The sequence below is a fragment of the Larimichthys crocea genome, chromosome VI, assembly GCF_000972845.2.
Source record: "Larimichthys crocea isolate SSNF chromosome VI, L_crocea_2.0, whole genome shotgun sequence".
Classification (NCBI taxonomy): Eukaryota; Metazoa; Chordata; class Actinopteri; family Sciaenidae; genus Larimichthys; species Larimichthys crocea.
Window position 1 is genome coordinate 1,995,595 of NC_040016.1, and position 18,901 is coordinate 2,014,495.

Sequence of the window (18,901 nt, forward strand, 5' to 3'; positions counted from 1 at the left end):
GTCTAGTGCCTAATCTCAGTACCTTGTGCGTGAAATTAAATATATGAGGTCTAAAACATATTCTGAGAAATACTTGCATTTCATGTGTGATTCAATGAAGCACATTCACATTCCTGAGTTGAGCATTACGTTGCCATCAAGTTGGCCTTATGATGTATTTCTAAAACCTCTGTAGATCTAATACAGGTTGGTTGTGATGACATCTCATTGTAAATTATAGCCTGTATCACATGATTACTAGGCATATAAATAACCAAGTGTAACACCCTATCGAGAACGTTATTATTTATTTATGTTGCCCTTTCGCACTATGACGTAATTGGAACATTTCTCAGCCCCCCCAACTGTGAATTACTTCCAGCGTCCCGGTTGATGCCACACTGACTTGTAATCAGGTGAATTGTGTGTCTGTTAGTCCCACATATGTTTTCACGCTATGTAACTTTGTTCTCTGGGTATGATCACCCATGAGAAATGCACAGCGCTTTACGGCACTAACTCACACACAACCTACTATTTCGATAGCAATTTTAAGTTAATGATAGCTTATTTTTTTAGCCAGGCTGCCCGGACTGTAAGCCCAGAGCACCAGGGGAGTGGAGCTTGTGTTGTGCCAGAACCAGAGCTTGCATACAGACTGTAGTGGGCTCTTCAGCTTCTATGGAAATAACGGCAGAGGCGAGGAGGATGACGGAGGAAGTTGAGAAGAGTAATGGAGAAAGTGAAAGCCTGACTTTTAGTCGTTGGCAAGAACTTTGTGAAATAAAAGGCTGAAAGACAGATGCTGAGCTAGGCTTCTTGTTGTCAGACTAGTAAGTAATATTACCTTGCTGATATTTTTCTCGCTGTTTGGCTATTAGCAAAGGTGTCAATTCACTAGTCCTTGAGCATAATTAATGTAGTTGTAACAAACAGACGTGTACAACTGTCCATGTTTACGACAGTGGTATTGCTGGGGGCACTAAGTCATTCAAGAAATGTTGCTTTAAGCCGGCGATTGCCACTTGTTATGCAACTCTTAAATACTCTCAATAAGCACTTCACTTGAGTTGCATTGTGACATAATGGTGAGAATATAAAGGCAACATTCAACATACACATACATGCATTTTTGTGTGGTGAAGTCATTAAGGTAAACAAAAGACAAGAAAATCAAACATTCATCCCTTGCTGCCACTGAAGGCCACCCATCAGTGAAGGCAGCTCTACGCATGTGGTTGAATTTTGTGAGACAGAGACATGAGACAACTTTGGGATGATTGACAAGTAACAGCTGGGAAGGAGGATAACACATGCCTGCAATACAGTGTCACAGGAACACAGGTGTCAGTCACAACGGCTAATTAAAACAAAGCCAGCAGTGTTAATGAGAAATGATGAGTGAATGTGCTGCAGCTCTCATTTCTGTCAGTTTAACTTTGACAAACTTATCAGCAAGGAAAGACTCAGTGATCCCAAGAAAGTTTGTAGACAAAGGAGAATTAATTGATTCAGGAAAGTACTCTCCTCATTCTTATACACATACAGGATGATGTTGGATTAGAAATAAGTATAACAACATTTCATGACTACAAATCTTGGATGCCACCAAACATGAAAGAGTTTACTATAGGAAGAGAACAGCAAAACTTATTTTATAATTAAAGTTAAGCAACTAATCGAAATAATAATATTTGGGCCTAAAGCCCAGAGAGACCACCTGTCCAAGCATCTTCGGTCCGTGGCTCTTCACACAAAAGACCAGGTCAAAAACCTGGTGGCCAAGAAATACTGCAAAAGTCAGACCATTTCTTACTCAGGCTGACACAGAAAAAATGATTCATGCTTTTATAACCTCAAGTTTCGATTACTGCAATGCTCTTCTGCCTGGTCCTCCTAAAAGACCACTAGGCTGCCTACACCTTGTACAAAACTCTGCAGCCCAAGTACTGAGGAAGACCAGACAGAGGGCACATACTCTCATTTTAAAATGCGTGCATTGGTTGTCCATTACTTTTAGAATTGATTTTAAGATTCTCTTATTAGTTTTTAAATCACTCAATGGCCTGGCACCAACCTATCCCTCAGATCCTCAGAAGCTGGTCATGCACACGGGAAGTCCGTGTTTTGTTACGGTTGTTGTGTTTGTAATGTAATATTTGCATGAAAAGCGGTAATTAAATAAAAGTTTGAGTCATGAATTTAAGGTTAACTCAGTATAGACCGATATTTATGTCTGCAGTGGAAATACTTGATAATAACGTGACTGGAAATCTAAAAAGGAAGTGAGTTCATTCAAAACCAGAAATACCTATTTAAAATTGTTTCACTTCTGCTGAGAAAAGTAGCAGAGTCAGGCAGACATAAACTGAAAGTTAGAAAATACAAATACAAAAAAAAACTTCACACACAGCAAAAGGAGAAGTAATTTATAATGTAAGATTTAATTAATTCCAAAACAAATGGAAATTAGACTTGAATACATGGCAATATTGCAAAAAATGTTCATAAATATGCACTTACTGTTATTTTTAGCAACTTTAAACAAAAATGTCGATATATTATCTATTGCCTTTAAAAGTCTATATGGCAAACAATGGCTTATTTACACACCAAGCAAAGAAGGAACACAATTTACTCTATTCCATACTCCATTTATTTGGAGCTGTGTTTGTGTCCACTCACTCCTGAGGGAAATATATGGCATTTTAGCTGCTACTTCTGCATTAATCAGCTGGTTAATAACTTTGTCTGATGCTAGGCAGTTAGTGTATAGTGCAGGTTTATCAAAGTTTTTTTTACTCTAAACAGCCGCATGCTAACTCGACCTGTGAGAGTAAACCAACACAAAAAAGCTGCTAAAACAAAAACCACAACAATTAGCTTAAAAATGCTACAGATCTGTGGTGAATTGCGGAATTGGGTGATCATTTCCTAAAAGTGAAAAATATTGATTGTAGCAGCTTTAATAGCCAGGATCCTCATCCAGGAGTTTGACCACGTTAGAGCTTCATGGAGGGATGGCTTAAATAATAATATGCCTAATATAATTTTATTCCAATACCAATATATTAATATACAATATATGAATTGACGTTTACCGATTGGTGTTCACTGTAACTACAAAAGATTCCTAGTGATTAAACTAACTGTAATTGTTCAACACTATTTAATAACTCAAAATTATGGAAGAGGATTAGGTCCACATAAAAATTCTTACTTTTAAACTCAAAATTGCCACTGACCTGCCACTGTGCTGCTGCTGTTATGGGCATGTGCAAGTGAGATACCTTTAGTTTATGAAAGTTAGTAGTTAACAACGGCAGGTTAACAGGTTATGGGTGTCATTCTGCAGCAAACTGTTGCTGGGAAGGAAATACACAGCCAGCTACTAATACACCCCCACTATTATACAACGCGACAACAGAACTAACGCGCTCTCAAAACTCAACGACTGCCACTGACTTTTTATTAGGTCGAGAAAAGCAGGGAAAGCGCAGCTCGCAACGCACAATGTGTTGGAAGGGGCTCATCATTTTGCCTTGGAACCAGGGAATTGAAAGACTTATCTATCAATATATAGGTGGCAGGTCAATGGCTGACCTGAGTTTTATTTGACTCGCTCTAAGTAGTATTTCCATTACGTGATTTCTGCATTAATCTGCATTAATCTGCATCTAATAAAAAAAAACTAAACACAAATGCCAAAACAGCAGCAGTTGCCGTGGCAGGGCAGTGGTAACTTTCCCAGACACCGCCAAGGCAGTGGCCGCTGCCACAGAAACCGGCAACTGGTTCTGACAATTCAGAGAAAAAAAGTCAGAATTCTAAGGAAAGAAAGTTTTTTTTATGCGGCCCTAATACTCTTCCATAGAAAATATATGAGATCACATTTAGAGGAAATAGGTTGCATTTGATGACGACAAACAAGCTGGTTACAACATACTCCTTTTAGCTAATCAAATGTTGAACAGGCACTCCCAACAATGAACAAACTGCTGTTACATGCTTGATGACCTATAGGCTACTGTTGTTTCTACTGAGAGGGGTCTTCAGATGTACTCACAAATCGCTCAAATCAAAAAAACCAGACCCAGACTCCTGGGGCTCATCATTTCTAGTCAGCTGAAGGAACTTGTCGCGTAAGAGGTCTCTCTCCGTTTCCAAGGCTTGATATTCCCTCAGTAGTCTTCTTAGCAGGTTTTTGCAGCAGGAACATAACTCGGTTGAATTCTGTTGAGACTGGTCGATCTTGCACATGTCTGCTATCACAGAGCTGTTGAAAGGACGCTGATCTGTATCTTCTTTGGAATAAACTGGCAGGAAACAGAAATTGCCGGTTATGATTGCAAAACTTTCCACTGAGGAAACATATTACAACAGTGATTGCCAATGTGTAATGCTTATCTTGCATTTGTAAGACAAAAAAAAAAAAAAAAGATTGTTTACAACTTACAGGCAAGGCCCAGCGTGATATTGAGAATGGCTTGTATGATGCACAGCACCCCTAAAGTTAAAATCCCATATCTGAGAAGTCTTTTCACTGTGGGTGTCGTACCTGCATACAAACATATTGTACACAGTACAGGATATCATTCTGTAAGTCATGATAATGACTCAAACAATCATTGATGTAATACCTAAATACACAAAACTGACTTCTAGTCTGAATAAACTTGTGCTCTTACCTGACTGTTCAGCGCTGTTTGCTCCAGTTCTCTTAGTCTCGTTTATAGTTGCATAGTCACAAAGCTCAATATCTTGAGCCATGGTTATCAACTGTGGACAGATTTTGTTTTAAGTTTACTGGTATTCTCAGAGTGCTAAAAGTCTCTGATATATTGCGTCCTTGAGTTTTTTTTCTTCTTTTGTTCAAGAAGGAAGTTTGATTTGAGGAAGTTAGTCAATAGAAGTAATGAGTCAGCCCCTAGAAGATTCAATTTAGAAATAGACTGTACTGACTTCTGTACTTAATCATTCACCTTTCACTGTATATGAGAAATAATTATGGGTTACTCTGCATCCTTTTCATGAACTTTCAAAAGGCTAATCTTTTGTGCAGTTCTAAATTGTCACAAGCTAAAAAGAGAAACAATTTATTAAGGTCTTGATCCAGGTTGGTCAAATCATGTGGTAAAATTGATCGACAACACCAAGCATTCAATTTTGTCTGGGCCCGCAATCAATGTTGTGCCCCAACAGCAGTCCTTTGAAGTACTATTTTGATTAAACCAGCTAAAATGGGCATTTCACTGCTTGTTGTCTGTTTTTGACACATTTGCACAGGAAATTTCCAACTCTAATAGAGACTGACATGAAATTTACTGAACATATTTATATTCCCACTTTTATTTTGGAGACTCCAGGAGTACTGCTCCTTGAAGCAAAAATGTTAACATTTTACAAGATATTTCCGATTGGTGAATTGCTATTTGTGTGAACAGACTTTACTTACAGTCTTCTAATGTTGGACTTATGTTCGGATGAATCGTGCATCCTTTTTGCTGAGGGAACCAGGGTACCAGGTGAGTTAGCCTACAAAAATATGACATCCTTGCAGCACTACATTTTGGAAACACATACTGTATTTTTAAGTGTGACTCATTTTTACAAACACAAATCCAAAAACTTACATACAAAGTTGAAGAATTATTTTACAGAGAAATCAAGAATAAGCTCATCTACTGCTGCAATATTATGACAAAAATTAGACAACTTTTACTTCAAATTCAATAATCAATAATCTGCTGAGACAAGCTTTCAGGTGATGTTACGCATCCTAAATCTTAAACAGGGACTTGATTATTCCAGTCACTTGTCATCTGGATGCAACTGAAACAGAAATCTGATATTAAACTGTCAAAACTGTCTAAAAATACCCACATAACATGGGCTGCCTCCAGCTGAAACAACACTGAAAGCATAATTTACTACCTGAAATTATTGCATTTGTTTAATAATACAGCACAGTATAGCACATTCAGAGTTAATTTAAAATGTATTACAGGCACACAAACTTTGCCCTGCATTGTCAAGCAAGAACGGGAGATCAGAAGTGAATTGACAATAGCAACAGCTGGCTGTCAAACCATTAGTGACAGGTATCAACTAACACATGCAGCGTTTGATAAAAGGAGAATGCATACAAACATCTGTCAACTTTACAGTTAAGATGAAACCTTGAACATGTAAATTACACATATGATAAGCCAAATACAGTACATATACTGGTATCTGTTCAGCTTACATTTATGTTTGAACTCTAATCTAGCCAGTTTAATATTTTCGCTAGAGGTGAAATCCAGGGGAAGAAGATATTAATAACCTGTCACCTGAGAATGCTGCCACGGTAAAAGCAAAACTTTATCAGTTCAAATTAAAGCTTCAGTGGTTGAAATGATACAAATACTGAGGACACTGTACCACTCCCATATCCTAATAACCACAGGGGAACCATACATGATAGAGTTGTGGAGATGGGTGAAATTAATGGGTGTGTTCAGCTAGAGAAGAGCTGCTTCATGACACCAAGGTGGATTACAGGGTGCAACAGTGCATTCTAGTGGCCTGTAGGAAAACCACAGGAAGCATTCAAAATTGCTCACGTTAAAATATTTCTGTAGGCCTTTCATTGCCAGTTTGAGAATTGTTTAAAAAAATAAATTAAATTCTGTGTAGCTGCACGGTAACCTGAGGCTTTTTCATTTCTGGTGCTACAGGTTTAGATAAAGCTTGTTTAAAGGCGCTTATTGCCTTTTTGCTTTGGGGAACCATTAGTGGAGGAGGCCCAGGTTATTAACACCAGATTACTTAATAATGTGTTAGCAACGCTGCTAAAAGGTTCAACTTAAGCTAAACTCACAAAACAAATTGATAATGCCAGTGGTTTAGTGGTATGCTACAGGTGAAGCTCATGAAATGAGATACAAAAGAGATGAGATTTGAAGGCTGTGGTTTAGATGATATGAGTTTATCATATATGATATATATATACAGTAGTTATAGCAGAGACCATCCAGGCAGAAAAAAACAATCCCAAACTCAGAGGCAGAGGTGCACACATACCTGCACACATGGTCATTGCACACATTCACTAGAAAACACTTGGTCATTCATGCACACAGCCTTCTCACACTATTTCATACCATGCATCCATGCACACACATTCACATTCAATTACTAGAATTCAGATGCACTCATGCAGGAGGGCACACACAAACACCCAGTTGCATGCGTACAGGTATTTTAGGTGTGTGTGCGCATGAGAGCTCAGTTTCTAAAAACAATACATAAATCATGGAAACAACAGAAACAGTCAATGGTTTGTGGGTGTGGTGCACCTATAGTGCAAACAGTCCTGCCAAACAGGACATGATGTCACTCTGGTGGCAGAAAACCTATCACTGAAGATCTTTATTTTTTGTAGAATTATTTTGAGCCGTTCTAACAGCGTGGCTCTTTGGATGGCACTGTCGTCAGTGAGCTAGTCCAGCACTTTGATCCAGACTGAAATTTCTCAACAACTGTTAAATGGATTTACAAGAAACATTCATGGCCCCGTCCTTTAGGATGAATTCTACTGACTGCTCTACTCCTCTAGTTCCACCATCTGGTTGACATTCTTGGTCTTTCATTAAACGTCTGGATCAGGGCCGCTGCTAGCCAATTTGCTGCCCTAAGCATAATTGCTTTGCTTTTAAAACAAATGTGAAAGTTAAGCACAGGCATTATCCCTTTGTTTCTTCTTTTTCCTTTTCTGGGCACCGGACTCCTGTTGCTTTTTTAATGCAACTTTTTTTTCTGTTGCTTTAGGGCTAATGTCAGGTATGTGTCTGACTGGTGTATCCTAATCGAACAAACCACTTACTGATGTGTAGAGCTAGGGCACCAAACCATGATGTATTTTATTATATTGAGACATTGTTGCCTATAGTAATGTTAAGTTTATTTTGGTCCGGCTGCCAGACCATGGTCGGGCAACACAGGGGAGATGCTGTCTCCTTGGGTCAAAGCGCTTGTCAACTTCGGGGGTAACCCCCTTCACCTTCTCCAGCAGTGGAATAACACACACAAGCTCCGGTGTCGGCTTTTCTGGTGCATGCGGGAACAAATCCACCAGCAGAAGTAAGGTGGATTTGCAGTTTTGAGTGAAAAATCTCAACAGCTATTAGACCTATTGGATTGCCATGAAATTTGGCACAGACATTCAGGTTTCCGTCAGGATAAATTGAACTTTAGTTACTTAACTTAGGTCGTAATCTAAACTCACAATACTTAGCCTGTATTTTCTGTCTAGTGCAAATTAGCAAATGCGAACATGCCAAACTAACATGCGAATTATGATAAACATTATACCTGCATAACAATAGCATGTTAGTGTTGTCATTGTGGGCATGTTGGCATGCTAATATTAGTATTTCAAAATATTGCAGTGAGGTTCATAATAACGTCATCTTTGACTGCCTCCATTGTAAAGAACTTTCTTTTACTCTTAATCTCACATTAAAACTTGCCTTCTCTTGCATTTTTTAAGCACTATTACTAGTTTGGGATTCTTGACAGCCAATGACATCCCTTTATATATATATATATATATATATATATATATCACAGTGTGTAGTGTCTCTGTGAGGAACAGGATGACCAAAGATTCATCTTCTGGGGAGGAAATGAGCCAGATGTGGCGTGTTGTTTCTCATTAGTGACATGCAGCTCACTATTTTCCCTGTTAAAACAAATACGCTGCCTTGACTGTGTGTGACAGCTGGAGATGAGTACTCAGTTAAGTGGAAGAAAATAAATCAAAGCACTTGCCATCTTTTTGTGATGATTTGTCTAATTCTTGTCTGGTATGTCCAGAGGGGAGGGGCAGGGAGGGGAAGAGATGAAGAGGGAGTTTGGGAATGAGGAGATGGTGTATGTGTGTGTGTGTGTGTGTAAGAGAAAGTGTGTGTTTGGACCAGCTGCACAGCAAATCTGTTTATTCTGCACAATTTGGCATCAAACACAACAGACTGCTGAGTGCTTGCTACTGCTTGTGGTGCCCCATTAAAATGGAATTTATTGCTGCCTTAAGAGCAAGCCTGAATTACACATTTTTCTGCGCTCAGTCCTCCTCCTTCTCGCTCATTTGCACTTTTTCTTTTTCTCTGGCTGTGGTGATGGTAGTGGTGTGGGGTAGTTTTTTTTTCTTTTCCCCCACTTCTTGCAGCAGCTGTCAGAAAAGTCATCATAACGGCTCATTACAGACCCAAACGGGCAGGTATGGTTGGCATGCCCACCTACCTGTCAGCCATCGCTGCCATCTCCACTCTCACCTGAGTGAGTGGCACTCAGACATCACACTGAAGAGAGCCTGCACTGTCCAGGAATGTGGTGGCATCTCATGCAGCTATCACACAGTATAGACTACACTTTACAGATGCTAAATCATTTTTAGTGATTCACTGTCGTTCACTTTCTCCTCAGAGACCAGTCAGCTGGTCGAAAGGTGTGTCATCTGAACAAGTAAGAAGACATTTGCAGGCAGCCCATGTTATGTGGGTATTTTTAGACAGTTTTGACAGTTTAATATCAGATTTCTGTTTCAGTTGCATCCAGATGACAAGTGACTGGAATAATCAAGTCCCTGTTTAAGATTTAGGATGCGTAACATCACCAGCCTGACAACCTGTTACCTATTTAATTTACACTTATAACCAGACTTTGAACTTATGCTGTAAAGAGAGCGTGAACTTGGGGCCCACATCTCGCTCCATAAATCTCCTCAGCCAATGATAAATTCATATTTAATGACCATGGCTATCGTCTGGGAAGGAGGAGCATTCTTTCATTATTGCCTCTTTCCCCTGCTGCTTGGTCGAGATAATTGATTTCTCTGTGGTAACAAGGTATCGACCATGCATGGTAGCCGGCTAAGACGGCGGTTCGATTCAAAGGAGGGGTGGAGAGGGAGCAGAGGGTAGAAAAAAAATAGAGGGAACAAGGGATGAAGCGGAGAGAAGAAATAGAGTGAGAGAGGAGCACTGTAAGCCAACAAGCCAGACAATTATTTGCAGTTTAAAAACTCACTGGATTTAGGTAGGTCTAGATTGGACAATGACTCTTGTCTTATTTTAAGGGTTCTTATGTGTGTATATATAAGCCTACAGCTTGTAGTTTGGTATTTCAGTGTCATATGTTTCATTCACCAGAAGGAAAGCATATTGATCACACAATCTGTCACATAATTCACTAAAAACAGTGTCCGGAACAAATCTGGAGGGCCACTTTTCAAGCACATGCTTAGCCTGCTAAGGAGACACTATTTTAGTCCTGCTCCTCATGTTTATACATTTGCAGCATTACCACTCTTGTCCTCCAAACCTGACAAACTGCTCCTTCTCCCCCGCCCATTTTTATGTTATTCCAAAAGCAAATCTGCACAATGCCAAGCCTAATTCATCAGTAGATCTTCCAAACTAGTGAGTGGGTACTACAACAACAAGACAGCAAGAACATAGCAATGCCCCCCAGCTAGTGACGAAATATGTAAAATTGTGTTTAATATTACAAATGTAGTCAGATACAAGACATGCAAGGACCATTTATTTAGTGGTTTACTTTAACAAACATATTGATTATATACATGATCAGATGGGTGGATTTGACTGGCAGTTATTGAGTTAACATTTCTGAGGTGGTGAGATCATTGGCCCTGACCCCAAGCAGGCAACACTGTAGACACCTACTACATGTTACACAGCCAAAGCTTGACAGTTAGATTGTATTTTCAAACCATCAATATCAGCGATAGCTGCCTTAAATAATGTATTGATTGTATTCAGCTTCCAGATATGGTAACATTTCTGTTGGTTCCTTTGGTATCACTGCCTGCAGTTCACTGTATAAATAGAGGAATTAAATAGTGCTGTTGTTGTTGTGTGTTTACCAGCTTACATTGTAATTTATTTAAGAGCTCTTAATTGGACTAGTTACTCATTTGGCCCTCACTGGTCCCACAGCAAAGTGGAGCTCTATCACTGCACACTAGGGCATGCTGGAAAATGGAGCTACAGAGACACACTGTACACAGCCAGCTGTTTGATGTCTGCAGCCGCCGAGCATACGCTGCACCGTACAGCATAAATAAACACACAACCCCCTGATGAGAGGACAGATCGACACACAGGAGACCTTATTTCAGGCTAATGAACTATTAATGCTGATTTGAAATTCAAACATTTTTGGAGGGTGTTCTCTGCTGTCATTCATGATTCTTTGTGTGTGTGAGTGAGAAAGAACGAAAGCGAGAATAAACTAATTTGGATGAACTCTGCACACCATATTTTCATTTCTCCCCCAAACAGCTGGGCTTTCGATTTCAAAGGGCGTTGTGTGTTTTTGAAGCTCTGTATTGAATGAGGCCATATAAAATGTATGTCAATGGGTTCAGCCTGGCTTAACGCTCTCCACAGTAACTGTTAATAGAATAACTATAAGATGTATAAATGATCCCTGCTTTAATTCATAACAATGTTAGACCTCATCGCCTGCCCACTCAGCCCAATAGATTATGGAAATAGCTGTAATGACTATTGGAACAATGAGCCAAATTGCATTATCATTCAGTGCCATATCAGCTTTGAAAAAACTGGAGCTGTGCTTTTGCTCATTCACTGAAGATCTTGAATAACAATGGCCAACATTCAATTTACACTACGAAAATGAAGATCAAGAGTGTTGAACACAAATGGAGATTTTAGACTGTGTGAATTAAGCATTAACACTCACAGTTAATAGGGTAATAATAATCCATGTCCAGGTGTGAAAAGGTTTTTTAGGTTGAATTGCTGGCAACAAAACCCACACATCCTACATGTATGCCTCACATACTCTAGCACCTTGTACCAGCAGGGTTCCCCACCTCACATGCTCATCTCATGCATGAACAACACCCACCAAGACAAAAGAATCAGTCTTTTGATGTTTTATTTTCAGCTCAACCATGGACCTTTGTGTGATCTTATTTGAGCAAAGGAACAAAGGAATTATTGTTAACATCCAGTCCACGAAATCTTAGGTGAAAGTAACTCCATCAGTAAGACGATATTTCATTAAAGAAATAAACCATATAATGGAATAAATGCATAAGAATGTATAAAACATAATGTCGTATTATTAGAGTCTTACAACCTCAAACTATACACACTCTCCATTGACAGGCAAAACATGGTTAGAAATGGTTTTAACAACTAAATACTGTCAGTTTCTACCAACATTTCATCTCTAAATAACTAACACTTGAACTAATGTCATCATCAAAAAATAAAATAAAAAAATCTGGAGCTGACAAAAAGGTGACAGTGAGAGCAGAAGAGAAAAAGAAATTTCCTCAGAGAAAGCATTGTTTTTTTAAGCAGTGCTGGTGATGTAACTATACAAGAAAGCTACTGTGAATACAAAATACTTAAAAGCTTAAGTGTGCATGCAAGACAGTTCATAAATTAAAGAGGCTCCAGATTTTATTTTGTGATGACCCCACAGATGCAAGTATTAGATTTCTGGCTTGTGAGAGAGAAAATATTGGCCCGACTAACTTACAGTATTTCCAATGATGTGATATATCAGTGTAATTAGTGTCAGTAATACTGACTGGTTTTGTGCATAATATATAGTACATCGTCTTCATTGATTTAGGCTTGCACATCAAAAGTAGTGCAACAGCAGCCTCTAGTGGTGTGCACTCCCTGGTAGAAAACACATTTACTCAAATTGTTACAGATACGGTGCAAAATGCAACATTATTCCCATTTAGCATCAGTGTATACACTGTAGTATTGTTAAGGCATATAAAATGGCATGATTGGTATACAAAGCAAACAATCAACAAATATAAAACAAAAATGTTAAAATCATGAAAATAATTAAGATGTCAGGACAATGCTGTGGCAACCAAAGCCAAAAGACAGACACACTGGCCAATAATACAGCTTCTTTTCTCTTTGTTCAATGCAGCTGTGTATTTCACGTGTGCTCGAGCACCCCTGTCGCCGTGGTTACAACCACAGGTTCAAAGATGGACCAACTCCAGTGAACACATAGTTTCTGAACATCAAATCCAAGTGTTAAACACAAAGCAGGAGATACTGACGCTTGAATTAGTTTGGAATGATTGCTTGCTCATTAAAGCCCTCAAACCTCTTACAATCACACAGATTCCACCACAGTTTTGGTATAATAAATCATTAGTAATCAAAGATATAAAAATAAACAAACACTCGTGTGCAGAAATATTTTTAAAAAAAGAATCTGGTTAGAAAGTCTTGTATAAAATACTGGAATAAAGAAAATCTCAGTAATATAACAGTTACATGCTAAAATTGCACAGTAGTTTTCCCCACATGATTACGTGAATACATATTCAGTTTTGCTGTAAATTTGCGCTAAATAACCCAGAAATACAATATGGGGGAACTTTTTTCTTTTCTTTTCTTTTTTTACTTCAGCTGTGGAGAAGCGAAGAAGTTGCCCTGGCGGTTAGAGGCAGCCGATGCCTTGCTCTTGCTGCCAAATCTAAAGGTGGAGAGGTCAGAGGGGGAAAAAGAGGGGGCAGACAGTAGAATTTTAAGCTTAGTAAGAGTAATATTAGCAAACGCAATAGGCAGATCAACTGTGAAGACAAATCTATTCTTAATATGTGGACAACTAAGTTAGCTTAATTTGATTATTAATAATTTGATACCAGTTTAGATTTTTGGATCTAAAATGTGTCCAGAACTGTGACACAATGTGTTACATTCAAACCTGCAGGAGTTCCAGCGTTATCAAAACTTTTTAGGGTTTAACTGCTTGCACTAAGGACTAAGTACATTTCACCTGCACCTCTCACACAGAATTAAAATCTGTAGGATTCCTTTCACATTAGACCAGACTCATGATATCTTGGTGTCAAGCTATTTACACAAGACACTGGTATAGGACGTGCCTCAACAATGTTCTGATTGAGTGATTTACATTTTTCCAGGTTGATTAATGTGAATTAAACTCTTTTTTGACATAAAACCTACATGGTTCCTTCCTTAAAAAAATTGTAAACATAATATCAGTGTTACATCACACAGTATACAACTCAACCAGTAGCTTTTAAGATAAGGGCTCTAGACACCCTTTGTACACTCAAAGGTATTTTCACTTAATATGCCTGATAAGACCTCTCTGGAGCATCATAGTAGGAAAGTTACCGGTGTTACCAATATTATTATTGATGGTTCTGTTCAAATCAAATGTCCCAGTAAGACATGAAAGTGAGCCAGCATGCACAATACCAGGACTCTGAAACTGAAGCAGCTAAATGGTGTTCAGCCATCATTCATTTTATTATTTGCACCTGTGCTTTTTGCACGTGCCAAAATATCCAGGATATTTTTTAATCAACTATTAACAAATTAACAAAGAAAATATAGTTAAATGATAAGTTGTTGTCATTAGCTTGTGTTAGGCTAGATGACAGTTGAAGAATACAGCCCTGCTTTTTCTCTGATTTGTATTACCAGAGAAAATGTATGTGTATGAATGTGCTTACATGGTGGTGCTGGACAAGGTGTGCATCATGCGCTGGGACAGCGAGCTGGAAGAAGGTGTTTTGACCATCATCTGGTGCTCTGGAGTGGTCACTGGTCCCAATATGCTCACTAGAGATCAATCAAACAACATTAACACAGCTCATTTTGATATTCATTAACCAAAGAGGAGTACAAATGATCAAAATGATCGTCATATCATATATTGTGTAGCATTTACAAACAGTTCCTTGAATGAAATAGAACAGAGTGTCTTATTCTCATGTCATCATCATTTATTTTGAAGGAACTTGGTCATCAGGCATCAGGGCTTTACCTTTGTGGTCTGGAGTGTGGTGTGCATCGTCCATGCCTATATTATCTGGATAAGCAAACTGACCCCAGTACTTTGCTGGAATACTGAGTAAGCGCTCTATAACCTAGAGAGACAAAAAAGAAAATCCAGTATTTGTAACCAAAATCTTGTCATGTACCACAACTATTAGACAATAATGGGAAAACATAGGCAGAGCAGTTATTTATTATCATTCGCTTACCCTTGGTTGTCTGTTTGTGTCATGCAGGATGGTCATAGGGTCTGGGTCGGGAACAGCATGTCCCACAAGAGTAGGACCAAACACCCTGGCCAGGTTGTTCACATCCATCTTGGTGTCCACACACTGAGAGACCCTGGAAGAAGAAATGGGTGGAAACACACAGTCTTACTACTACAATGAAGTTCATTTGCACTGCAGAGATGTCAGAGGTTACAACATGCTTGTTCACTGTTGTTTCTTTTACTTTATACAACTTGGACAAAAGTCCTTCTGGCTTACAAGTAGTTGTTCACACCGGGCCTGTTTAAGATGTGGAATGCGATAGGAGCAAATGGGAATAAGAACAAGATAAAACAAAAGACTTCAGAGCCTTGCTAAAATGTAATGAAAATTACTTCTGCAGATGGATCATCAGGCAGGCCAGAGAGTCTCGGTTGGGTTGAGGCAGCTCACTGATGGTCTGATACAACATGGCGAGACTGTTGCCATCATCCTGGATTTCTACAAAAATATTAACACCAGTTACATGCCTTTCTGTTCCCTCCATCCTGTGAATCCCCTTAAGTTACTCCATCAAAATACTTGTTCTTAAAAGAATAATGTGAGTTCTCACCAGCTGCTTCCATAAAGGCTTTGTTGAGGTGGAAGGTGAGCAGTGGCTCTGGAAGCTTTCTGAAGAAGTCTTTAAGGACACCTGTAATGACATTGATGTCTTCTATTTTGTTAAGAGGAGGCAGAGTCTTTCCTCTTATCAACTTCTCCTTCAGCTCTTTCACCAAGCGCTCGTGGCCAGAGACTCTGTACAGGCCGACCTGGGGCAAGGAATAGATAAAAGAAACCAGCTGTCATTGTCTGGCTGCCTGTGATACTGCACTACTAAATAAGATGACTAATTAGAAAGAAATTATCTACTGTCACTGTTCAAGGGAAAGTATCAGAGCATACTAAGAAGTTGACAAGTAAACAATGACTTTAATAAAGTATGTCTCACCTCATGTAAGCCTCGGTGTTCAATCTCCTTGATGCAGTAGGTGACCAGAACTGGGATTTGGGGGGAGGTGGCTGGAGCAAAGTCAGCCAGGGTGGCCTGCACACAATATACATCAATTTATATATAGGCAACATGAAAATAATGAAAAATTATGGAGCGAAAATGTGCCACCATAAAGTACTGACCTCTGTGTTTTTAATGGGGGTGCTAGCAGCTGTAGGATTGCAAGGCAGGGGACAGCGTTCTCGACACTCTGGGTGAGTCACAGCCCTGCAGTCCTGGCAGCGAAGGTACATCTTGCCAAACTTTGTTCTTCTCCCACAAGATACGCAGAGCTCAGACTTGATCACCTTAGTGAAAGAGGGAACACAGGATGAGTAGATACTTCAACAAGTGAACCTGCTGATAATGTGAATGCAGGTACATATAAATCCAACAACAATATATATACGGCCTTACTGTTTTGGGGATGAAGTGGTGCTTCTTAGCTCCTCCATTAGGCCTGCGGGTCCTAGGTTTGGATGGGAAATCTGACACTGTAGTGCTGGGAGCCTCACTGGCAGTCTCAGATTGGTCAGTAGTGGTTGTGTCAGCCCATGCTGGAGCAACTGTTGACGCAATCACATGGTAAAATCCCCAAAAACAGTCTAATAATTTTGTTGTAAAGGTCCCAAAAGTGGGGGGAAACTAAAATTCTCACCACTTTTTCTGCTGCGTGTCCAGTAAGGCACAGTTTCAATAGTGGAGACTGCCTCGACAGCTCCACCATTCACAGGCACAGTGATGGTGGTTTTGGCCACTATAGACTCATTCATCTGAATTATATATATAGAAAAAAAAGACATTTAATCCTATTTTTCCAAACTTATGGACATTTGGTTTAGAAAGAATGTTAGTGTTATATTGTACATTCAGCTGCAGAGGTCAGCATTACCCTATCTGAAGTGCGTCCAGTGGAGCGTTTCTTTGCTGCCTGTGGAGGAATTTCCAGTTTTCTGGAGGAGCGCTGTGGAATTAAATGTCAAGTTATTTATCAAAAACACTTTCTAAAAGATTGGCTGCTAAAAACTATAGAATAAATAGCAAGACAACTTTGAGCTGAAGTATAAACACATGAATCAACCTACTAACTGCCTATACACTGAACCTGAAATAAATGAACAAAATGACATCATCATTAACGCATGCAAGAAGGTATCTATTCAAAACATAAGTAAAAACGTGACTCACTCGTTTCTGGCGCTTCCGCAGTCTCACAGTCTTCATCACCGAGGAATCCCAGTCCTACAAGCAAAGTGGATAGATAGATTATAGTACTTGAAAGATCACTTCATTACAAGTTTCCCATAACAAATACTGTTGTCCCACTATTTGATCAGCAAATCATCAGGCCTTCTGAAATATACAGTGATAATATTAAGAGATGGGTCAGTATACCAGAGAGTCGTCTGTTTGGTCATAGCTGATGTCTGACAGCAAAGAACCCGATTCATCGATGGTAGCTAACCTGTAAGACAGATTTAAAGTCAGCATTTAATCTCCCTGTCCAATGTACAATTTCATGCACTACTGTTTTATTCTCTATATCTATATATTCACTAACTAAACAAAGTGCAACACTTCAATAGAGATAAAAGGTCAAGAAAGGATGAGGCACAGTGGTGAGATGAACACCTAAAATCATTTTTACTGTCTTATCAGCACTCTCTGGGGGAAGAAAAAAATAGTAGTTTCAGAACCAGGCAAGGAGGATCTGACCTTCGACTAGTGTTGAGGTTGCCTTTGGCAGCCTGTGCTGCCTGGGAGTGGGCACTGAGGAAGGCCAGGGCAGAGCGCTGTTCCTCGCTCAGGTGGACACTGCTGCCATTGTTCTCGGATATGAGCAGGTCCCGGATAAGCTGCAGCTGACGTTCCTATTTCATCCAGAGATGAGCAGGTTGACAGGGTTAGGTCAAATGCATTGTTTTAGTGAGCATAAACAATCACCAGTTAGAAAAAGTATCTGAAGATTAACTTTTTAATTCCCTGTGTATCCCATAAAATAATCATGCAGGTATACATTTTTTATAAGCAGTGTTGCACCAACCAGTTTCTCATAAACTGCCTCAGCCTTCTGCCTCCGGCGAATCTCCACATCCACCTGGTTGCGAGCATGCTTTAGTTTGACCTCCAGGGCTCCCCTCTCAGTCTCTGCTTTAGCCAGCACCTCTTTACAGGAAACCAGGTCCTCGTCTGACCGCAGCCACTTCTTACGACACTCTTCAAAGTTCGCTGCCATCTGGAGGAACTCTGAATAAGACAGCAGAAGAGGAGATTGTGCACAATATAATACTTTTCTTCCATGGCCTCCAAAACTTCATTGGTGTTTTAAAACTGCCTTTTGATAAGAGCAAAGGACAAAAAGACAAAAGAGTGCTTTACTGTGGTGAGCAAATGAGTAACTGTGTTATCCTTTTAGTTAAAATGGAAATGACCTGCATTATGTGGACTATTGAAATGGAAATGTTTACAGCTATTTTCGACCCCCATTTGTGTCTTGGGCTGTATCTGCAGCCTTTTAGCAGAGGGTCCACACTCAGTATTACTTCTACATTCATTGCTTATGTCTTAAAAAGTCATTTAACCGACAAATTTTGTGATGGAAAAGCACAACACAGTGCTACTAACACTAGAGCAGTGGTTCTTAACCTGGGTTCGATCGAACCCTGGGGGTTCAGTGAGTCGGTCTCAGGGGTTCGGTGGAGCCTCCGCCCTGGAATTTTTTATACCATTTGTTACAACATATCTTTGTGAGCAATCGTTTTTGAGGATGCTGGACATAAAAAAGAAAAGGA

General features: G+C 39.5%; 1 protein-coding gene across 2 annotated transcripts in view; it reads right to left on the reverse strand.

Annotated features, from left to right (window-relative positions):
* Positions 1-11,932: 11,932 nt before the first annotated feature.
* Positions 11,933-18,901, reverse strand: part of LOC104927930 (rac GTPase-activating protein 1) — a 10,487-nt gene continuing 3,518 nt past the window's right edge. For both annotated transcript variants that reach the window (XM_019253354.2, XM_027279821.1), the window contains exons 3-17: positions 18,154-18,356; positions 17,826-17,980; positions 17,505-17,574; positions 17,298-17,351; positions 17,002-17,073; positions 16,768-16,882; positions 16,527-16,675; positions 16,253-16,417; positions 16,068-16,163; positions 15,690-15,888; positions 15,472-15,577; positions 15,077-15,209; positions 14,857-14,959; positions 14,543-14,651; positions 11,933-13,533 (exon numbers count right to left, since the gene is read on the reverse strand). In XM_019253354.2, the coding sequence (XP_019108899.2) occupies positions 13,458-13,533; positions 14,543-14,651; positions 14,857-14,959; positions 15,077-15,209; positions 15,472-15,577; positions 15,690-15,888; positions 16,068-16,163; positions 16,253-16,417; positions 16,527-16,675; positions 16,768-16,882; positions 17,002-17,073; positions 17,298-17,351; positions 17,505-17,574; positions 17,826-17,980; positions 18,154-18,356 (1,805 nt within the window). In that variant the 3' untranslated portion in view covers positions 11,933-13,457. The remainder of the gene's footprint in view (positions 13,534-14,542; positions 14,652-14,856; positions 14,960-15,076; positions 15,210-15,471; positions 15,578-15,689; positions 15,889-16,067; positions 16,164-16,252; positions 16,418-16,526; positions 16,676-16,767; positions 16,883-17,001; positions 17,074-17,297; positions 17,352-17,504; positions 17,575-17,825; positions 17,981-18,153; positions 18,357-18,901) is intronic.